This window comes from Vanacampus margaritifer, chromosome 13, assembly GCF_051991255.1.
Source record: "Vanacampus margaritifer isolate UIUO_Vmar chromosome 13, RoL_Vmar_1.0, whole genome shotgun sequence".
Lineage (NCBI taxonomy): Eukaryota > Metazoa > Chordata > Actinopteri > Syngnathiformes > Syngnathidae > Vanacampus > Vanacampus margaritifer.
In genome coordinates this window covers 24,171,469-24,189,219 of record NC_135444.1, presented here as the reverse complement: position 1 = coordinate 24,189,219, position 17,751 = coordinate 24,171,469, and the positions used below count along the sequence as shown (strand labels likewise).

General features: G+C 44.5%; 2 protein-coding genes and 1 non-coding gene across 4 annotated transcripts; all 3 read left to right on the top strand.

Moving 5' to 3' along the window:
- Window positions 1-1,056: 1,056 nt before the first annotated feature.
- On the top strand, window positions 1,057-3,885 carry rpl36 (ribosomal protein L36). The gene is made up of 4 exons (XM_077583764.1): window positions 1,057-1,170; window positions 2,291-2,385; window positions 2,474-2,608; window positions 3,653-3,885. The coding sequence occupies exons 2-4, from the start codon at window positions 2,293-2,295 to the stop codon at window positions 3,740-3,742; spliced, it is 318 nt and encodes a 105-aa protein (XP_077439890.1). The 5' UTR covers window positions 1,057-1,170; window positions 2,291-2,292; the 3' UTR covers window positions 3,743-3,885.
- A 1,939-nt stretch (window positions 3,886-5,824) lies between these two features.
- cherp (calcium homeostasis endoplasmic reticulum protein) lies at window positions 5,825-15,399 on the top strand. 2 transcript variants are annotated; one of them, XM_077584812.1, is made up of 20 exons: window positions 5,825-6,000; window positions 7,022-7,195; window positions 7,344-7,382; window positions 8,998-9,176; window positions 9,683-9,820; window positions 9,902-10,053; window positions 10,202-10,313; window positions 10,445-10,534; window positions 10,877-11,051; window positions 11,138-11,289; window positions 11,743-11,988; window positions 12,058-12,250; window positions 12,571-12,824; window positions 12,966-13,099; window positions 13,178-13,264; window positions 13,644-13,811; window positions 13,901-14,011; window positions 14,542-14,636; window positions 14,709-14,894; window positions 15,148-15,399. In XM_077584812.1, the coding sequence occupies exons 1-20, from the start codon at window positions 5,976-5,978 to the stop codon at window positions 15,183-15,185; spliced, it is 2,748 nt and encodes a 915-aa protein (XP_077440938.1). In that variant the 5' UTR covers window positions 5,825-5,975; the 3' UTR covers window positions 15,186-15,399. The 2 variants fall into 2 exon arrangements, with proteins under 2 accessions (XP_077440938.1, XP_077440939.1); XM_077584813.1 differs by lacking the exon at window positions 7,344-7,382 and having other exon boundaries at window positions 5,826-6,000.
- Window positions 15,400-17,569: 2,170 nt separating this feature from the next.
- Window positions 17,570-17,641, top strand: trnah-gug (transfer RNA histidin (anticodon GUG)). The gene has a single exon. It is a non-coding gene; the product is annotated as a tRNA-His (tRNA).
- The last annotated feature ends 110 nt before the right edge of the window (window positions 17,642-17,751 follow it).

Here is a 17,751-nt window from a genome sequence, read left to right as displayed (position 1 = left end):
ATAATAATAATACATAAATAAATAATCATGTTAAAAAATTATATTTATTCTTGTGAAATATCATATTCCTAAATCCAAACAGTCATTCGAAACCTTTTTTTCATGTTTGAGGAGATGTTCAATATGGCAACCAAATAAACACAGTTAAAAGTGTTGCTTTATGTTAGGAATATTTACAAGGTGACTTTGCTTACAAATAGAAAGAATATGAAATAAAATTTAGAAATAATTTTGTTGAGGTTACTTTGGTAATCTTCCCAACATTTGATGCTATTTAGTCTTCCATCCATCATTTTGTTTGTAGGACTTATCCTCATAGTGTCATAGCTGGAGCCTACACAACAGACCGGACGAGAGACAGGCTACACCCCAGACTCAAACTGGTCATTTATAATGGACAGATTATAGTCTTTATCCTTTTGGAATGTGGGAAAACCCCCGCACAGGAAGCCGAGATTTGAACCCCAAACCTTACTGTGAAGCAGACTAGCCAGTTTTGCCAGTCGCCACTGTGCTGCCGTGTTGTACTACTGTTTGACATAAGATGTAAATGGCTTGTTTAAATGAAGTATTAAAATACATTTTACTGTGCAGCTAAATTTGAAATACCTACAGATCTTGTACGGTTTTACCCATTACAGTACTTCTCTCGGATGTTCTTTGAAATGGGAAAATACAATTTTTTTTTTTTTAGGAAGTACGTTAATGAAGAGGTCTTTGAAGTATGGAAATCAAAAACCCAACTTCACACACTTTCACGTTAATACGATCACCTATATTAGACTTATAAATGAGTGTCATAACAGAAAGGCTCTGAAAACTCAATATTAAGTTATTTGGATGTATATGAAACCCCTGGCATTATTGTGTTTTTTTTGTGGTGTTGATTTGTTTTCTTTATGTTGTCTAGCTTACTAATATATAATGTTTCATTTTGTTTATTTCGGGTATACTGTTCTGTACTTATTCTATGGTTCAATGATAAAAAATAAAATAAAAAATAACTTCTCTCGGATGTCTTTAGAAAAGATAATTGAACAACGCTTCTTCCTCCAGTCTGACGGGGGCGCTGTCACGTGGGGGTGCCAGTGTGTTCCAGATGAACTCCTTCACTTGGCTGCCTGGTTCAGCCAACAGCCCTTCCGGCTTCGTCGCCATTACTGACAGCAGGTACGAATTCACCGAGATTTACCCCAAACAAAAACCATTTCTAATCTCAGCCATCCATCTTTTTATCTTTGATGAATCGAACGTAAAACAATCCTCTGGCTTTGCTTACACCCTGCGTTGCATATTTTGCGGAATCCTACTTCGGATTGATTATAAAGATGAGCGTGAAAACCGATGCCAGAATAGGCTACTGGAATGCTTAAGCGATTAGACAACACACACGTTACACGATATAAGGTGTTGTTTTTAGACAAACCTGGTGTATCTTACTCGATATAGGTAGTGTCTCTTTTATGTTATATCGTTTTACATTTACAAGCACTTTAGCGTTGGAGTTGGGCTGCGGGGATGTCTGCAAGCGTGTAGCAGTGTTAAGTTAGGTTAACCATGTGAAAATTGAATGGGGCATTACTGTAACTAAACGGCAAGTGACATCGGCAGTGTCATCACGACTTTGCAGGCTTAGTAGCATGAGCGTAATGTGGTAATACTGTGCGCGTTGTGTAGCTCAATTTTTGGGGGATAGTCTAAATCGAAAACATATGTTACCAAATGTATACACTGGGAACGTATGGGGTTTGTGCACATGTGACACTTTACATCAAACATTGTTGATGCTCCAAACATATTTTAGTTTTCTGTGACGATGACAAAAAAAATCTTGAACTGAATCAGATGTTTAAAAAAACACACACTTAATGTCCAAACAACCCACTATCAATCGTCACCAAAATACATGGGCACGTCTCCTCATGCCCACATCAACATTTGTAAATATTAGAATGCACGGCCTAATATTTAGGATTTTATGGACAGCGCTACCTATACAATTGTATTCACAAAATGAAGATTATAAGGATTTTTCTTTCAGTATACCGAGATAGTTCTTAATGATCCATACGTCATGATTCAGGGTGGAATAATTGTGTTATTTTCCACTTAAGTTTGAAGATGCACATAAATGTTTTACTCCTGCAACAGTGGTGTGATACGAATTTGCATGCAAGTGGACAAATAGTTGACACATAAGTCAAAGGAAAATTGTCTTTGAATACTACTTGGGCGCCGTCCATCAGGTCGAGGAATTACAACCCAGCTGACGTGTGGTTGTCCTTTGCAGACATGGCTATTCGTTACCCGATGGCCGTCGGCCTCAATAAAGGCCACCGAGTCACCAAAAACGTCACTGCCCCAAAACACAGCCGCCGACGTGGGGTAAGTTACTCCTGATGCAGCGAGATCTGAAGTCTGGGCGTTCTGAAGAGCCTTCAGCACGCTCATTTTTTCTTTTGCCTTTGCCCAGCGTCTGACCAAGCACAGCAAGTTTGTCCGGGACATGATCCGCGAGGTGTGCGGCTTCGCTCCGTACGAGAGGCGAGCCATGGAGCTGCTCAAAGTGTCCAAGGACAAGCGGGCGCTCAAGTTCATCAAGAAAAGGGTGACGATTACCTCTCGCTCGCTCTTTACTTGGAAGGAAATGTTCAAAAACTTTTAAGTCAAACCATCAGCAAGTGTTTGACCTCCGATTGCCTTAAGAAACAATCCAAATAATTAGCTATTTAGCAAACAAGTTAACTACTCTACATTTTAAAGACTTGTTGCTCTCGACTTCATCTGACTTATCACTTGAAGGAATAATTAACCCATTATTTAATTATAAATGTCAAATGTATAATAGATTATTTTAGTGATAGTGATCATTTTTTTTCAAGGCCGATACCAATTATTAGTAGTCAAGGACTGATAACCGATATTTTTAAGCTGATATTTGCAGTAAAAGAGAAAATATTAGCATTAAAAAATATTTTCATTTTAAATATATAAATAATTGACAGGTTTGTTTAAAAATTCTAACAAAAATTGCAGGGAGCTTCCAGAGTCATCAGCGTTAAACTAAATTAAAAACTAACAAATAGTTCCATAAAGTTTTCCAAACTTTCAACATAACTTTTTTATTTTATTTTATCAAAAGTGTAGGGAGTTCTTAGTGTCAGCATCATTTTTTTATTAAGTGGAAATTTAATGAAACCCATAAGTGAAAAAAGTTACCTGTATTTCAATGTCTGAATATGATTGAAATGTCTTTGCCACAAGTAAAAATAGTCTGTGAGCATCTTACACATTCTGATGAAAACCCTCAATTTCGCTATGTTCGCAAGCATTCACTGCTCGGTGAGATGCCAGCTTTATCGGCCTTCAGATTCGTAAAAAGGCCAATGCCGGTATTTGTCAAAATGCCAAATATCGGCACCGATAATCGTTCTATCCCTAGTTTATTTGACTTTTTTATTAGTCAATCAAGTGTTAGGAACAGATAAATGAAAAATACTAAATCCATTTAATTACTCTGACATTAAATGAAGGAATAACGTGGAATTATCATCTTGATGCGTGACACTTAGTAGTAAGGCAAGAGCGCTTCCTTTCAAAGGTTACTAAGTTGAGGTGCTGATGATGTCCGACCTTGTCAACTCTTCTTCAGATTGGCACCCACATCCGCGCTAAGAGAAAGCGTGAAGAGCTGAGCAACGTGCTGGCTGCCATGAGGAAGGCCGCCGCCAAGAAGGACTAATTTGTCTTTGAATAAATGTTTAACTACAACAACAGCCTCTTGTTTTTTGGGGCGGGGATCAAGTTTAGGTCCAATTCCCCCAGGCAATGTTTGTTTTTGATGCCTTGTACTCGTTTTGGAAAAATACAATCGTATCAAACAGATTGATGTGTTATCACTGGAGTTAACAGTTTTTCCTAAAGGGTGTATTTAAATGGCAAAAAAATTAGATTTTTCTTCTTCTTCACATCTATAAATATAGTGTGCATTTATCATGACTTGCTATCATGCATATTTGAGGATCTGAAAAACACGTATATTTGTGAGACAAATTTCTCCCTGTATATTTCAGCAGTCAGCAACCTTTTTAAGAGTGACAGTAACTTTTGTGGGACTGTCTAATGCCAAGCACTACCGTTTTGATGCATTGCTGCTACGCTTCTGAAATCACGTCCCTCATGAAACGTCGACGTTGTCACCTCTCCACCCCCGTCGATGGATTGATGCCAATCCGTAAATACCAAGTTGGGGACCACCACTCTAGGTTAAGCATAATCGAGCACTGCTGTAGCAAACGTTACAGTTCACATTAATAGTCTCTGTGGCAGTAAATAGTCCTTCAAAAGTTCTTCCTGACTAAATAAATGACTAGTGTTAAAATTTGGCGTTGATGTGGTAGTTTTGATTGCGTTTTACTGCATGTGTTCCGTTGCCCTTGGCGACGCGTCTCCGCTTCGCTCAGCCCCTCCCTTCACGTTCAGATCCAGCGCCGCGATTGGCTGAGAGGCTTGACGCCAGCTCAGATTGGCCGAGGTCGCTGTCAGTCATCTCCTTCAGGACTTGCCTACAAGCGACTAACTAACCCATTTTTTTTTTTGCCTCAGGTGATTTAGACTAGAGACGTTATGTTTGTGCGTTTGCTTTAAGAGTACAAATCATACCCTGTGACAGTCGTGTACGTTGACATGTTGGGCTAACCTGGCAGCTGGACCTCGTAGATGAATAAACGATTGGAGACATTTCGGATGTTTTTTGTTGTCTTGTGTGCGTCCATGTGAGCCCTTCATTTGATTAGCTGCAGGCTAGCTAGTCAGCTAGTAACTATACCGAAGTGATGAAGTGATGATGGTCACTGGTGATTAATGAGGTACGTGTCGAGTCCGCAACGTTTGTGTTGGGGCCCTCTGTTTTGGACTGTCGAGCCGTGTCCGTCCCAGCTGTGTTGTCCTCACCGCGAGCTTCACGTCACAAATGTTGACAAGTGCACACTTGCCTCTCACGTTTTTGGCCGGGTTGATTATTTTACGTCTACAGTATTATTATTGATATTATTTTAATCACCACCGAGTTATTAATTTTATACCATGAGTTAGAATAGACATTTCATGAATTAAAACAAGTGGATGCGGCGAATTGTATTGCTTCTGCCTGACGAGCATACAAACCCGGCAGATTGTTACGGACGGTTTTGGAGTTGTGTGCATACAGTTGTATTTGTCTCAAGATGAATGAAGAGGCTCAAAGTTTGTATTTGTCCTAATATCTTGTGTACATAATTGGATATATTACAGTTCAGGTCCAGGATTTGGTTGCACATTTCTATTTATTTTAATTGATTAATATTTTTTATTATATCCTTGGGATCCCCCCTGGAAGAGTTGGAAGAAGTGGCTGGGGCGAGGGAAGTCTGGGCTTCCCTGTTGAAGCTGCTGCTGCTGCTCCCGCGACCCGACCCCAGATAAGGAGTAGAAAGCGGATGGATGGATAATCTTGGAAAACTAAATGGCATATTCATAAGTCACACTAACCAGAAACTTAATTTTAGTATATTTGAAGATGAAGTAAACTTTTGGACAATCCACAAATATGACAGTATGTAAAACTTTGTATGTGTGCGCTCTTGATAAGATATTTGTGTAGTATAAGTTTCTGCATGGTTTTCTCATTATTTGTTAGCCCCAGCCTGTTGTATTTATATGTTCTGTCTGGTTATATACTGTATATAAAAAAAATGAAACAAAAAAACCTACGACCCTTTGCTTGTAGTACTATCGCCCACCGCCGTCCGGCCTGGGAGGGCGCTGCAGGCATATTTGAGTCTTCTGTGTTCCACTTCCGCTTGCACGCCAGCGAACCACAATGCGGCTGTTTTTGCTAAACCTTCTTACCGCTAAATGAGTTAGCGGGGCCATTTCACCGACTTTTTGGACTGTACTGCACATTTTGACAATAATTCTGATAAGCAAACGTGATTATGGAGAACCCCACGCCCCCCGAAGGTGAGGAATCCTGCCGCGGTTTTGCGTGACATCCAATGAGTCGTGGCTAGCACGTATGCTAACCCCTCTTTTGAGCTTTTCGGCTAACGCGATTCAAGCTTGTAACTCGTCTAAACGAGTCAAACTCATTTAAGTTTACGGGCCACATTCACCACAATTTAATCTCAAGTGGGACGGAGAAATACATTCGTTATGGAATACGTCATAAATAACGACAACTCAAAATTTTCATTAGTTTTTTTCGATGCAAATCACAAATACAATCGGAAAATATCGGCATTTATTATTATTATCTTGTGCAAATGAGCAACTTGAAATAACAAAAACTATGAGAATTGTAAAATATTTTGCAATGTTATTGACACATGCGGCATACACAATTTATGAAATAACTTAAGATGTAGACCTCATCTTAAATGGACATTTCGTCATCTGTTTATGTTGACCACATCATGTGACTCATCACACCATCCAAACTAATGTGGGAACTTTTCATAATGAGAGCACAGTTGTCCCCTTGCCTTGCAAATGCCCACATACAAATACAAACAAGTTGTGGCAGACATGAAAACAACAAAAGAGTTCGACCACACCAACCTGTGTTGAACTGAATCTGGCGACTGATGATTTGCAATATTCAGTGTCCTGAAATGTTTGCACGGTAGGCATTCCTTTTAACATAGGTGTTTTATTCACAGTGTAAAGGTGGTACAGGAGCATTTGATATTATGAAGTAAGCTTTTTTTATTTTGTTCCTGAAACTTGGCATCCTTTCGCTTTCACAAGGGCATCAATATCAGGTGTCAAATCCAATGTCTAGTTTACAAAAAGTGTAAGGACATCAGTCTGAGTGACTCCCAACTGGGGTAGATCGATTTTCGACCGGCCGACTGTTTTCTTGAAAATGTCATATTTCAGATACCGAAACATTTTGGAAAACTATCTACTTTGGAAAACGATAGGGAACTATTCACATGGTAAAGCTTCCATTTAAGACATGCCAATTCTTTTTTTGCCGCAGATCAAGAGCTACGCAATGTGATCGACAAGCTGGCCCAGTTTGTGGCCCGCAATGGTCCCGAGTTTGAGAAGATGACCATGGACAAGCAGAAGGACAACCCCAAGTTCTCCTTCCTGTTTGGCGGCGACTACTTCAGCTACTACAAGTGCAAGCTGGTTCTGGCGCAGCAGCAGCGTATGTACTTCCGCGACGCCCGTCCTCCGTCCGAAACGCTCATTTTGCTCACTTAGGACGCCTGGAAACATCGGCCACATTTGCTCGCTTGTGTGTCATGTTTGTTGGCGTGCGGGTTTGCATTAAAATGTGCTTCTTCTCCACTTAGATCCCTCTACCCGCGATGGGGAGGAGTATAAATCTGAAGGTATTTATTTGGACACAAAGCTGCCAGATCCATTCAGCGTTTCCGCTTTTTAATTGTGCTTGGCAACTCTTTGGTTTGGTTCCAGTTGCTTTTTTTGTCTTGTCATCATGGCATGATTTTTCTGTATTATTTTTCGGCCATGCCTTCTGGTTGAAAGTGGACATACAGTAGAGTGAACTGTGTTTATTGCTGCAAATCTGTTCCAGATCCATCCAAGATAGCTAAACATGTGCAATTATTGACACCACATTAAACTTGTTTTAGTTTTACCCCTCCCACATGCTTTCAAAATATTACAATAAGTTTAAAGGTGTTAGAAATATTCCTTTGCGCCTGTAGTAATTACAAAAAACGTCAGCAGGTGGCAGCAGAGTATAAGAGATCAACCAGGGCCATGTTGAAAACAACCTGATTTCCCCACATTTCTAAATAGATTTGTGAATAATGATGAAACTTAGCTGTATTCTAATGCTAATTGCTGCAATACAGAAACGGATTGAAATATACTTTTTTTTTTCCCAATGAAAACCCGGATTCTAATCTTTCTTTTGGTAGGTTTCATTTTTTGATAGCAATAGAACACAATATTCTGTGGTGGGCCTTGCAAAATCAGTCCAAATCCAGTTAAAACAGCTGGGAGCGAAGGGGATTGCTTCAGTGAAAATGGCTGCGGATCAATGAGTTAATGCTAACATATGCACCATGATGGGTTAATAGAATTCGTGTTGGTCCGATACCGTTTTTTGGCCCCTGATACCGATTCCGATACCCAACTTTGCCGTATCGGCCGATGCCGATACCAAACTGATGCCTAAGGTTTTATTTTGTCAACATGAAAAAGCTATTCTGCCATTGGTTCAGTAGGATATCTTAGCTCGGCATGCAGTGAACATGTCACACATCAGTGAATGTCGTGCATGAGCAAGACACAAGATGCTGCATCCAAAGTCCTATATTAGCGTCAGAATGAATGGTATCGGCATGTTACTTGTTAGTACTCACCGATACCACTGTTTTAATGCAGTATCGGTTCCTCTGCCGATACTAGTATCGGTATCGGAACAACACTAAAAATAATTAGTGTAGATATTACCGTTTATCGTTAGACTGTCATTTTAACATGACTGGAGCAGCAACACGTACAAAGTCTGGCAGTGGCCAGTGTGGAATTTCACAGTCTGCCTTGAGATACAAATGACCCCAAATAAAAAAAAATGTTCATGATATGAGCTGTCGTTGATGTTTTTTTGCTTTGCTTTGAGCACATACTTGAGACACGAGCACAGAATGACTCCTCTTGTGTTTGAAAACGCTAAACTGTTGAAAGGAAAGTCCCGCTAGCTTAATGCTAACACTAAACGGCATCTGTGTTGTGGCGCTTAAACCACTTAAGCAATGGATTGAACACAAGTGGTTCAGCAGCATCCAAAAGATTATCGCTAAATAAATACGATATACAAGTGATTCCATCTTAAATTTGCCGGATATTGAAACGTGCTGACCGCCGCTGCCGTGCCACTCAGACGGCCGCAGGCGTTAAACGCATGTGGTTGCCGCCTAGTCGCCATTTTGGGTGAATGAGTGCTCAATCTGCGCGTACTTCCTGTGTGTGCAGAGCTCTACAACCCGGGCGCCTTGGACGTGCTGGACATCCCGCCGCCGCCGCCCATGGCCATGATGGCGCCGCCGTCCTCCGCCACCGCCACCGCTACCACACCCGCCATGGATGACCTCATCCAACAGAGTCTGTGGAACCTGCAGCACCAGGAGCAACACCTGCACACACTCAGACAGGTGCACGCCTTCTAATAGATCCTGCTTATTTGTTCGACCTTTCTAATGTGATTATTTTTATAATGTAGCATATTTTCACCAGTGTGTATTACGGAGCCGCAACTAACAATGATATAAATAATCGATTTATCTGTCAATGTAGATTAATTGATGAATCAGATCATTTTATTTTCCCATCTTTTCATTAAAGAAGCCATCAGAAAAATATTCCGAAGTAAAATTAGACGTACAACCAGATGTTTGCAAATGTGTTATTGTTACAAAAATAGTCTCCTTCTATGAAGGACCACAAAAATGAGAGAATGTTTACTGTTAAAAGACTGAAATTTGGAAGATTTGAACTATTCTAAATGTAATTTGCTCTCAAAAGGATTCCTCGAGTGTCAAAATAATGAATTAATTTGAGAATCGCTAAGTTTTTGTTCATTGACTGATGGTTTCATATCTCGTGCGTATGTATCATATTTACTTGACATTCCATAAGTCATCAACGCTTGTGCGCGTAGGAGCAAGTGAGCGCGGCCATCGCGGCGGCAGCCGAACAGCAGATCCAGAAGTTGACCGGCGAAACGCAGCTGGACATCGCAGAAATGGACAGCCTGCTGCAGCCCATCATCGACACGTGCACCAAAGACGCCATTTCGGTAAGCGGCCGTGAGCTACGTAGCCGCGCTAACGCGGCCCAGCTTCGGAATCATCGCGCTAAATGACGCCGTATGTGTCAGGCCGGTAAAAACTGGATGTTCAACAACGCCAAGACGCCGCAGCACTGCGAGCTGATGACGTCGCACCTTCGCAACCGCATCGCTGCTGACGGGGCGCATTTTGAACTCCGCCTACATCTCATCTACCTGACCAACGACGTGCTACATCACTGGTAGGCAACATTCAGCAGTCTTTAACAGGGAAATGTGATGAAAAGCTCAAAGTGACTTCTTCCGTCCTACGCCAAACATTTGAATATCGTATCATTGCATCGTGCAGCTCTAGCGTGTCGTGATGTGCGCTTGCGCTTGTCTTTGCAGTCAGCGCAAGCATCAGAAGGATTTGTTGGCGGCTCTGCAAAAGGTGGTGGTTCCAATCTACTGCACCAGCTTCTTGGCTGTGGAAGAGGAGAAGCAGCAGAAGATCACAAGGGTGAAGGCTTTTGTTTTGTTCTGTTCTTTTTTTCTTTTCTTTTTTGACTGTGCGCCGGTGGTGACTGCGTCTAAGACTAGCCCACTTTAATAGCTTGACTAATTGGTTGTCCCGCCCCTTCCCATCTTCAGTTGTTGCAACTTTGGGAGAAGAACGGCTACTTTGATGAGGAGACCATTCAGCAACTCCAGAATCCAGCTCTTGGTCTGGGCCAGTACCAGGTGACGACGACACAACTTGACCGATAGGGCCTTAATATGAAACCTCAGATTTATTTGGACAAAAATCCAATGTTAGTTCCCGCCTTCTAAGCTTTAAAAAAAAAAAAAAAAGGTTTTGTTACTTGCACTTAAGTGAACGTTGTCACTCAACAGACCAGGCGGGTTTTTAAACTCGTACACACATTGGGAGTTTCCGTTACTGTAGTGTAGAATGTGTGGAAGACGACCTTATTTGGGAAAAGATAGTACTTGTCCCTCGTTTGCACGCCGTTTGTTGAGGGATATCTGTAGTCGTGTGAGTGACGTCACGCTGAGCTCGTTTGTGGCGCGCGTCTCCCGCAGGCCTCGCTGATCACCGAATACGCCAACGTGGTGCAGCCCATCCAGCTGGCGTTCCAGCAGCAGGTCCAAGTCCTCAAGAGCCAGCATGATGACTTTGTGGCCAGCCTCAAGCAGCAGCCCGCCCCCCAGTTGCCACCGGCCGCTGACGCCGAAAAGCCCGTCAACGCGCCATCAGGTGACGCCTTTATCCCGTGGTGTGATTTCACGTCATGTGATGCGATGTCACGACATGTAACCATGTGACGCTGATGTTTTTTGCAGCTGAAGTGAAGCCCCCCATGACGGTTCCTCCGCCGGGGGAGTTTGACGAAGCTCCATCGAGACCCCAGGATCCCGCCGGACCCTCGGACCTCCCCCCCAAGCCCGGGTGGTACGACTCCCAGCACATGGGCCCGTGGAACCCCAACCAACCGGTAAAAAGCATCAACAGACGGAAGTTAAAACTGATCAACTGGGTCAGGTCGGCGGCACGGTGGCTGACTGGTTAGCGCGGCCGCCTCCCAGTGCAGAGGACGCGAGATCGAGTCCGGGCTTCGGCCTTCCTGGGTGGAGTTCGCATGTTCTCCCCGTGCTTGCGTGGCTTTTCTCCGGGTACTCCGGTTTCCTCCCACATTCCAAAGACAGGTTAATTGAGCACTCCAAGTTGTCCATCGGTGTGATTGTGAGTGCGGCTGGTTGTTGGTCTCTGTGTGCCCTGCGATTGGCTGGCAACCAGTTGAGGGGGTGCCCCGCCTACTGCCCGAAGCCAGCTGGGATGGGCTCCAGCGCCCCCCGCAACCCTTGTGAGGAAAAGCGGTTAAGAAAATGGATGGATGGGTCAGGTCGTGCTGACAGGGCCCACTTTCACCTCATTTGTCCCCCTGCAGCCTCCTTTCGACCCAAACCAGCCTCCACCCCCGTGTCCGCCCTGGAACAGCCACGAGGGGATGTGGAACGACCAGAGGGAGCCGGGCAACTGGAGCGGGGGCCCGCCCAGAGAAGGGGGCCCCTGGAGCGGTCCCGATCCGGGCCCCCCTTCTTGGAATTCGTACGACCAGCAGCCCCCGTGGGGGAACCAGCCCGATCAGCCGCCCTGGGGCCAGAGGGAGCCGCCCTTCCCGCCCCGCATGCAGGCATGTGACAGACGCTTTCATTTACAACAAACCTTCATCTAATTGTTTTCATTTTTATTTTTTTTACAGAGGCCACCCCACTTCAGAGGTCCCTTCCCCCCCCACCAGCAGCCGCCGCCCTTCAACCAGCCCCCGCCGCCACACTCTTTCGGACGCTTCCCCTCGCGCTTCATGCAGGACGACTTCCCTCCGCGACATCATTATGACCGGGCGCCCTACACGCCCCACCGCTTCGACTACTCTCAGGGGGACTTCCCCAGAGGTGGGTGGGCCGGCACACTTCATTCGCATTTCAACTTAGTCAAATACACATTTTCAAGTATTTCTTCAATTCTTTCAAGTAAGACTTTCAAGTTATTTGTTCACAAAAGTCCGCTGGCTTAATGCTAACATATTCCGCTAACGGAAATGAGCAATGTTACGATCATTTTAAACCTTAAAACAATTGCTGCTTTATGCACACACACAATACTCATATTGAACTCATCTTTCGACTTCAGGTCCAGATGAAAGACACGTACAATACAATTCAAAATGAAGTATTTCAACAGCTGCATTTTCATCTGATTGTTCTGCCATCAGACATGCCGGGCCCGCCGCCCCCTCCCCACCACTCTAACCCGAGGCTCCCACCCTCCGGCATGGGTGGTGACCATCCTCCGTGGGGAGGGGCCCAGCACCCAGACTTCGGTCCGCCTCCCCCCCACGGCTTCAACGGCCACTCGCCGCACTTGCGCCACCGGCAGCCCCCGGTCCCCATCCAGGACGACCCCAGCCTGGTGCCCAACGTGCCCTACTTCGACCTCCCTGCCGGCCTCATGGCGCCGCTCGTCAAAGTGAGTCGAGGAAGTCGCACAACCAGGATTGCACTTGAGATGAAATGTCAGATATCATGTTTGACGGAAAATTTCCAGAAAGAAAAACGTTTCTAACTTGGAGCGTTTTCCAAGCCCTGACTAACTTTGTCCTCTCCTCAGCTGGAGGACTACGACTACAAACCTCTGGATCCAAAAGACATCCGCCTGCCGCCCCCCATGCCTCCCAGCGAACGGCTGCTGGCCGCCGTGGAAGCCTTCTACAGCCCCCCGTCCCACGACCGGCCCCGCAACAGGTCCGCACGTCTGCTCTGGTCACTCGTTGAGAAGTTTCTGCACCCAAGGTGAAATGTTTGTTGTCTGCGTCGCACCAGTGAAGGGTGGGAACAGAACGGCCTCTACGAGTTCTTCCGGGCCAAGATGAGAGCGCGCAGGAAAAAAGGTCAAGAGAAGCGCAACAGGTGCGTGGACACGTGACACGGGCTTCTTGTCTTGGCTGGTGGTTCTTTGCTCCCAAAAACGCATACATAGGTTTACAATGTTACCATGCTCCCAAAGACGTATTTATACGTTTGTTTTTAAATGCTAGCGCATGCAGAAGACATTGATGCAGCCTCTGAACTTGAAGAATGGTAGTTATTACAAAAGCGCCCAGCAGGTGGCAGCAGAGTATGTGATCAGCCAGGGCCATGATGCAAAAAGCTGTTTTCCACACTGTTTTAAACTGATTTTTGAATAATGATTAAAAGCTTGAAAGGGGAGATTTAGAAGATAAAACCATTTTGCAAAAGTTAACAGCATAACTTGCGATTGTCTTGATGTTTTGTGGCGGGCGCTCAGCAATCGCATGAGCAGTCGTTCCAGGAGTCGCTCGGGCAGCCGGGGCAGATCTTCCTCACGCTCCAGTTCTCGCTCCTCCAAGTCCAAGTCCAGGTCCAGATCCGGGTCCAGGTCCAGGTCTCGCTCCTCACGTTCCAGAAGCCGCTCACGATCCTACTCGCGCTCCAGGTTTGAGCGACTCACTGCTGCAGGATGAGATGCGATCTACATGCTTGGTGTTAAGTGTTACCTGTCGGGTGTGTTTTGGGGGCCTGCAGGTCCAGGAGCGGATCCAGGTCGTCTCGGAGTCGCTCTCGCTCCCGGTCACTTTCGCGTTCGCCTGCCAGGAGGCGCCGAGGAGGGCATAAGTCACGCAGCTCCTCACCACCGTGAGTACATGCCGTCTCAGAACTTTATTTGCAACTCTTCAATAATAACACATTGGCTTCGAGTGACTTCATTTCCAACACATTATATAGTAACTTGGACTGGATTAACGTAACTCGCTGTACAGTAACTATTAGTAATTTAGTAACTCTTAGTAAACTCATCTTGTCACATGACAACATTTACAAAGCAGGTACACCGTCATTGCCCTGAGCAACTGTGATGTCATTGTCCGTCGCCAGCAAGTGACAAAATGGCCGCTGCCAGATTGTATCAGGGTCGCCTACTGATGACGTCACGCTACAGGATTGGCTGGAATTGATCCATTTACAATTGTTCAGTAAAGTTATATGGAGAAAAAATCCGGTCCAGCGAGTATTTCCGCTTCCCTCGGTCAAATTGAATTGCATTCATGTGGAGAGACGCTTCAATTGGCTTGGAGTCGACTGTATTCCGTCCCTCAATGGTTTTGCAATGTTGCAAAATGCCAAAAGAAAGAAGACTTGTTAAGTATGAACTCATTTTCATGCAGCTCCACGTCGGCGGCGGGTGGCGCCGCATCCAAAGGGCCCTTGGACCCCCGCCTGGGTGAGGAGAACAAAGGACATCAGCTCCTCATGAAGATGGGTAAGACGTGCCCGCGTATGCGCTGGTGGACGCGCGAGGCCTGCCCTTGACGGATTGCGTGTGTGGCCTCAGGCTGGAGTGGGTCCGGCGGTCTGGGTGCCAAGGAGCAAGGCATTCAGGACCCCATCAAAGGAGGCGACATCCGCGACAAGTGGGACCAGTACAAGGGCGTCGGCGTCTCCCTGGACGACCCCTACGAGAACTATCGCAGGAACAAGAGCTTCAACTTTGTGGCGCGCATGAAGGCGCGAGAGGAAGGTACACGTGCGTGCGTGCATGACCACACACACACAAACACACACACACACACACACACACACATCCTGTAATTCCTTTGAACAATGGCTTTGTAGTGATTCGGGTATCGGAAATGAGGAAATGATTCATCCCGACTCCCGAATCACTACTTTTAAAAAGTGGGCCGAGATGGATTGACATTCTGTTGTCGTGAACAAAACAACACATGATTGTCAACACACAAAAGTCCAACTGTGGTTCTCTTTTGCTTCAGTGAATCGAGAACCTCAGGAGGCTCCTCCCGCAGAATGATGTCATCAAAGAGCGCCACACCACGGTCACCGTTTTTTACGTTTCACCCTTTCGTTGTCATTAAGGACATAATTGTCTTTGCCTCTCAGTGCGATGATGATTTTTTTTTTTTTTTTTTCAGAAGTCCCATGACGTTTATTTGTAATACCGTTGTAGAATGTTAGCAAGTGTTGTGCATACAGAAACTAAAATAAATTCAACTTGCACTCGTAAAGTCGACTTTTTTAATTCTTATTTGGATTTGTATGTATTTTGCAGCAAAAATAATTCTCTCTTTCCACCAGTGGGAAATAACGATGATCTGGAAGATTCTGTCAGTCAAATCTGAGCATTACGTTGAAAGGGCAACACTTGTGATACAATTCCTCAAAATAAGGTCTTATTTTTTCTATTTTTATAACTACTTCAGTTGTGCTCGTCCCCATTTCAGTCTCTGAATATTGATTTTTCTGGTTTATCAACATAATCAATCACTCTACATGGTGAACAGCAATTTATAGTGATCAAGAGCAGCATTTTCTAAGGTCGCCCACATCCGATTCATGTGATTTTTTTTTTTTTTTTTCAGCATATCGGCATGTGCTGAAAAACAAGTTTTTAACATTGAGAAAAAGCTTTTAACATGACCTTTTTAAACGGCACAATGCACGTTTAAGCAAGCGGCTGCAGCGGCACGCCTCTTTCAGCTCGGGAACGCACTGAACACCGAAGCGCTCGCCGGCCGCGCACTCCTCGTTGAGAAGTATGACGAGCAAAGTGTCGTATGGAACATGTACTGTATACATCCTAATTTGAATGAATAAAAAAAGGAAAATCATTTTGCTGCTTTTGCTGATGATTTAGATTTTTGTCGAGGTATTTTATGCAGGTATAGTATCGAAGTCATGTTGCTATCGTGACAACACTAGTGGAGCGCCTTAAAGGGCAAGTCAACCCAAAAATGTTGTGGCGCTCTGTTGTCACCCCCTCGGAACGTCCAACTGATCAACTCCCCACTTTCTCCTCTCATTTGCCGCTCATCTGTAAAACACCTCCCATAATCTCCTTTTCGAACGAATCCATTCCTGGTGTCACGCACTGCAATACTGGACGTCCCCGAACGCCATCGCGCCACTGAAAAACGGCTGTTCAACAAGAAAGCTAAGTCCGTGTTTGTTGTGCTCAACAATATCACCCGAGCTCAGGACCCCCTCAACCTCCATCATGTCATTTTTCAAAGGACGTTCATCACAACCTTGGATGGAACCATCAGCTTAACGTCAATTTTTCATCTGATTCCACACACTCATTTTCCTCCTTGCAGCTCCACTTTCTCTCCAAGATGACAGAACTCATCCAGAACACCTGAGCAATGTGACATCATTTTCAACGGTCGCCAAGCTGGTTTGGCGAAAGCGACTGGTCGCTTCAAGCGATAGCAGAGCGTCTTCCTGCAACTTCAAAGGTTTTAGTCTCGACAGCTTCTGTGACCGCACGCACGCCGCTGTCACTCATCTTCAGGGAGTCCATCACAAAATCTTTGACGCTCTTGTTTGGAATTGCAACAGAATCGTGGGTCCAGGTGATGGTTGCACTGCCGGGTAAGCCTGACTGCAATTTGAGCTTTCCACCCACGGCGTTGAAGCACACCTTGTCAGGACCGCAGTCAACCGTCAGAAGCAGAAAGAAAAGCACAAGTGGCAAGATGGTGACTCGCTCCTTCACAGTACATCAAACATGGAACCTCTTGTGCCAAAGTCACGTGGAATTTTCACCTTCAATTACCAAAGTCCAATTAGCCAATTAACCCACTTGCAACAACAAAAGGTCAGTGCGATACAACTTGACCGCCGGACGCTCATTGCAACATGTTATGTAGGCTGTATGATTTGTGGGGTAAGTAAAAAACAAAAAGCAACAAAAATGAAATTGATACATTTGAATCCGTTTAGTCTCTTGATCTACATCAGAGGTCTGCAACCTGCGCCACATGTGGCTCCCTGCAGAGCAATTTTGTTTTGATTTTTTAGAAATTATTTATTTATTTATTGCATACTTGTATTCCTCAGATTAAATATTCTTTAAATCAATTAATGATTAAATAAGAAATGAATAATTAAATATTTAAAAAAATGTCAGACAAAGTTAGGGGGACAAAGGGTAGATGACGTTTTTTATTTTGACTGACCTAAAAATGTCCAAAAAGTAACCATAAAATCTCTAAAAAGAAAGAGGAAAATCTGAAAATGACCTCAAAATGTCCACGAAATTGCCAAAAATGTAATGATAACTGATTGTTTTGTTCATGGTTGTTTTTAATAGACGACACTATTATTTCTGACAAACGTTCTATTCCTTTACATATAGCCAACAGTGCCAACGAGTGACGTCCGCCTGGATAGCACGCCGTGATCGTATAGTGGTTAGTACTCTGCGTTGTGGCCGCAGCAACCCCGGTTCGAATCCGGGTCACGGCATTTTTGTATTTCAGCGATCTTGTTTTACTCCACAAACATCCATCACAATTTGAATTCAGTTCATTCTTTTGCAGCGGTTACCGTTGAAAAGAATCTGCGTATATTTCTTG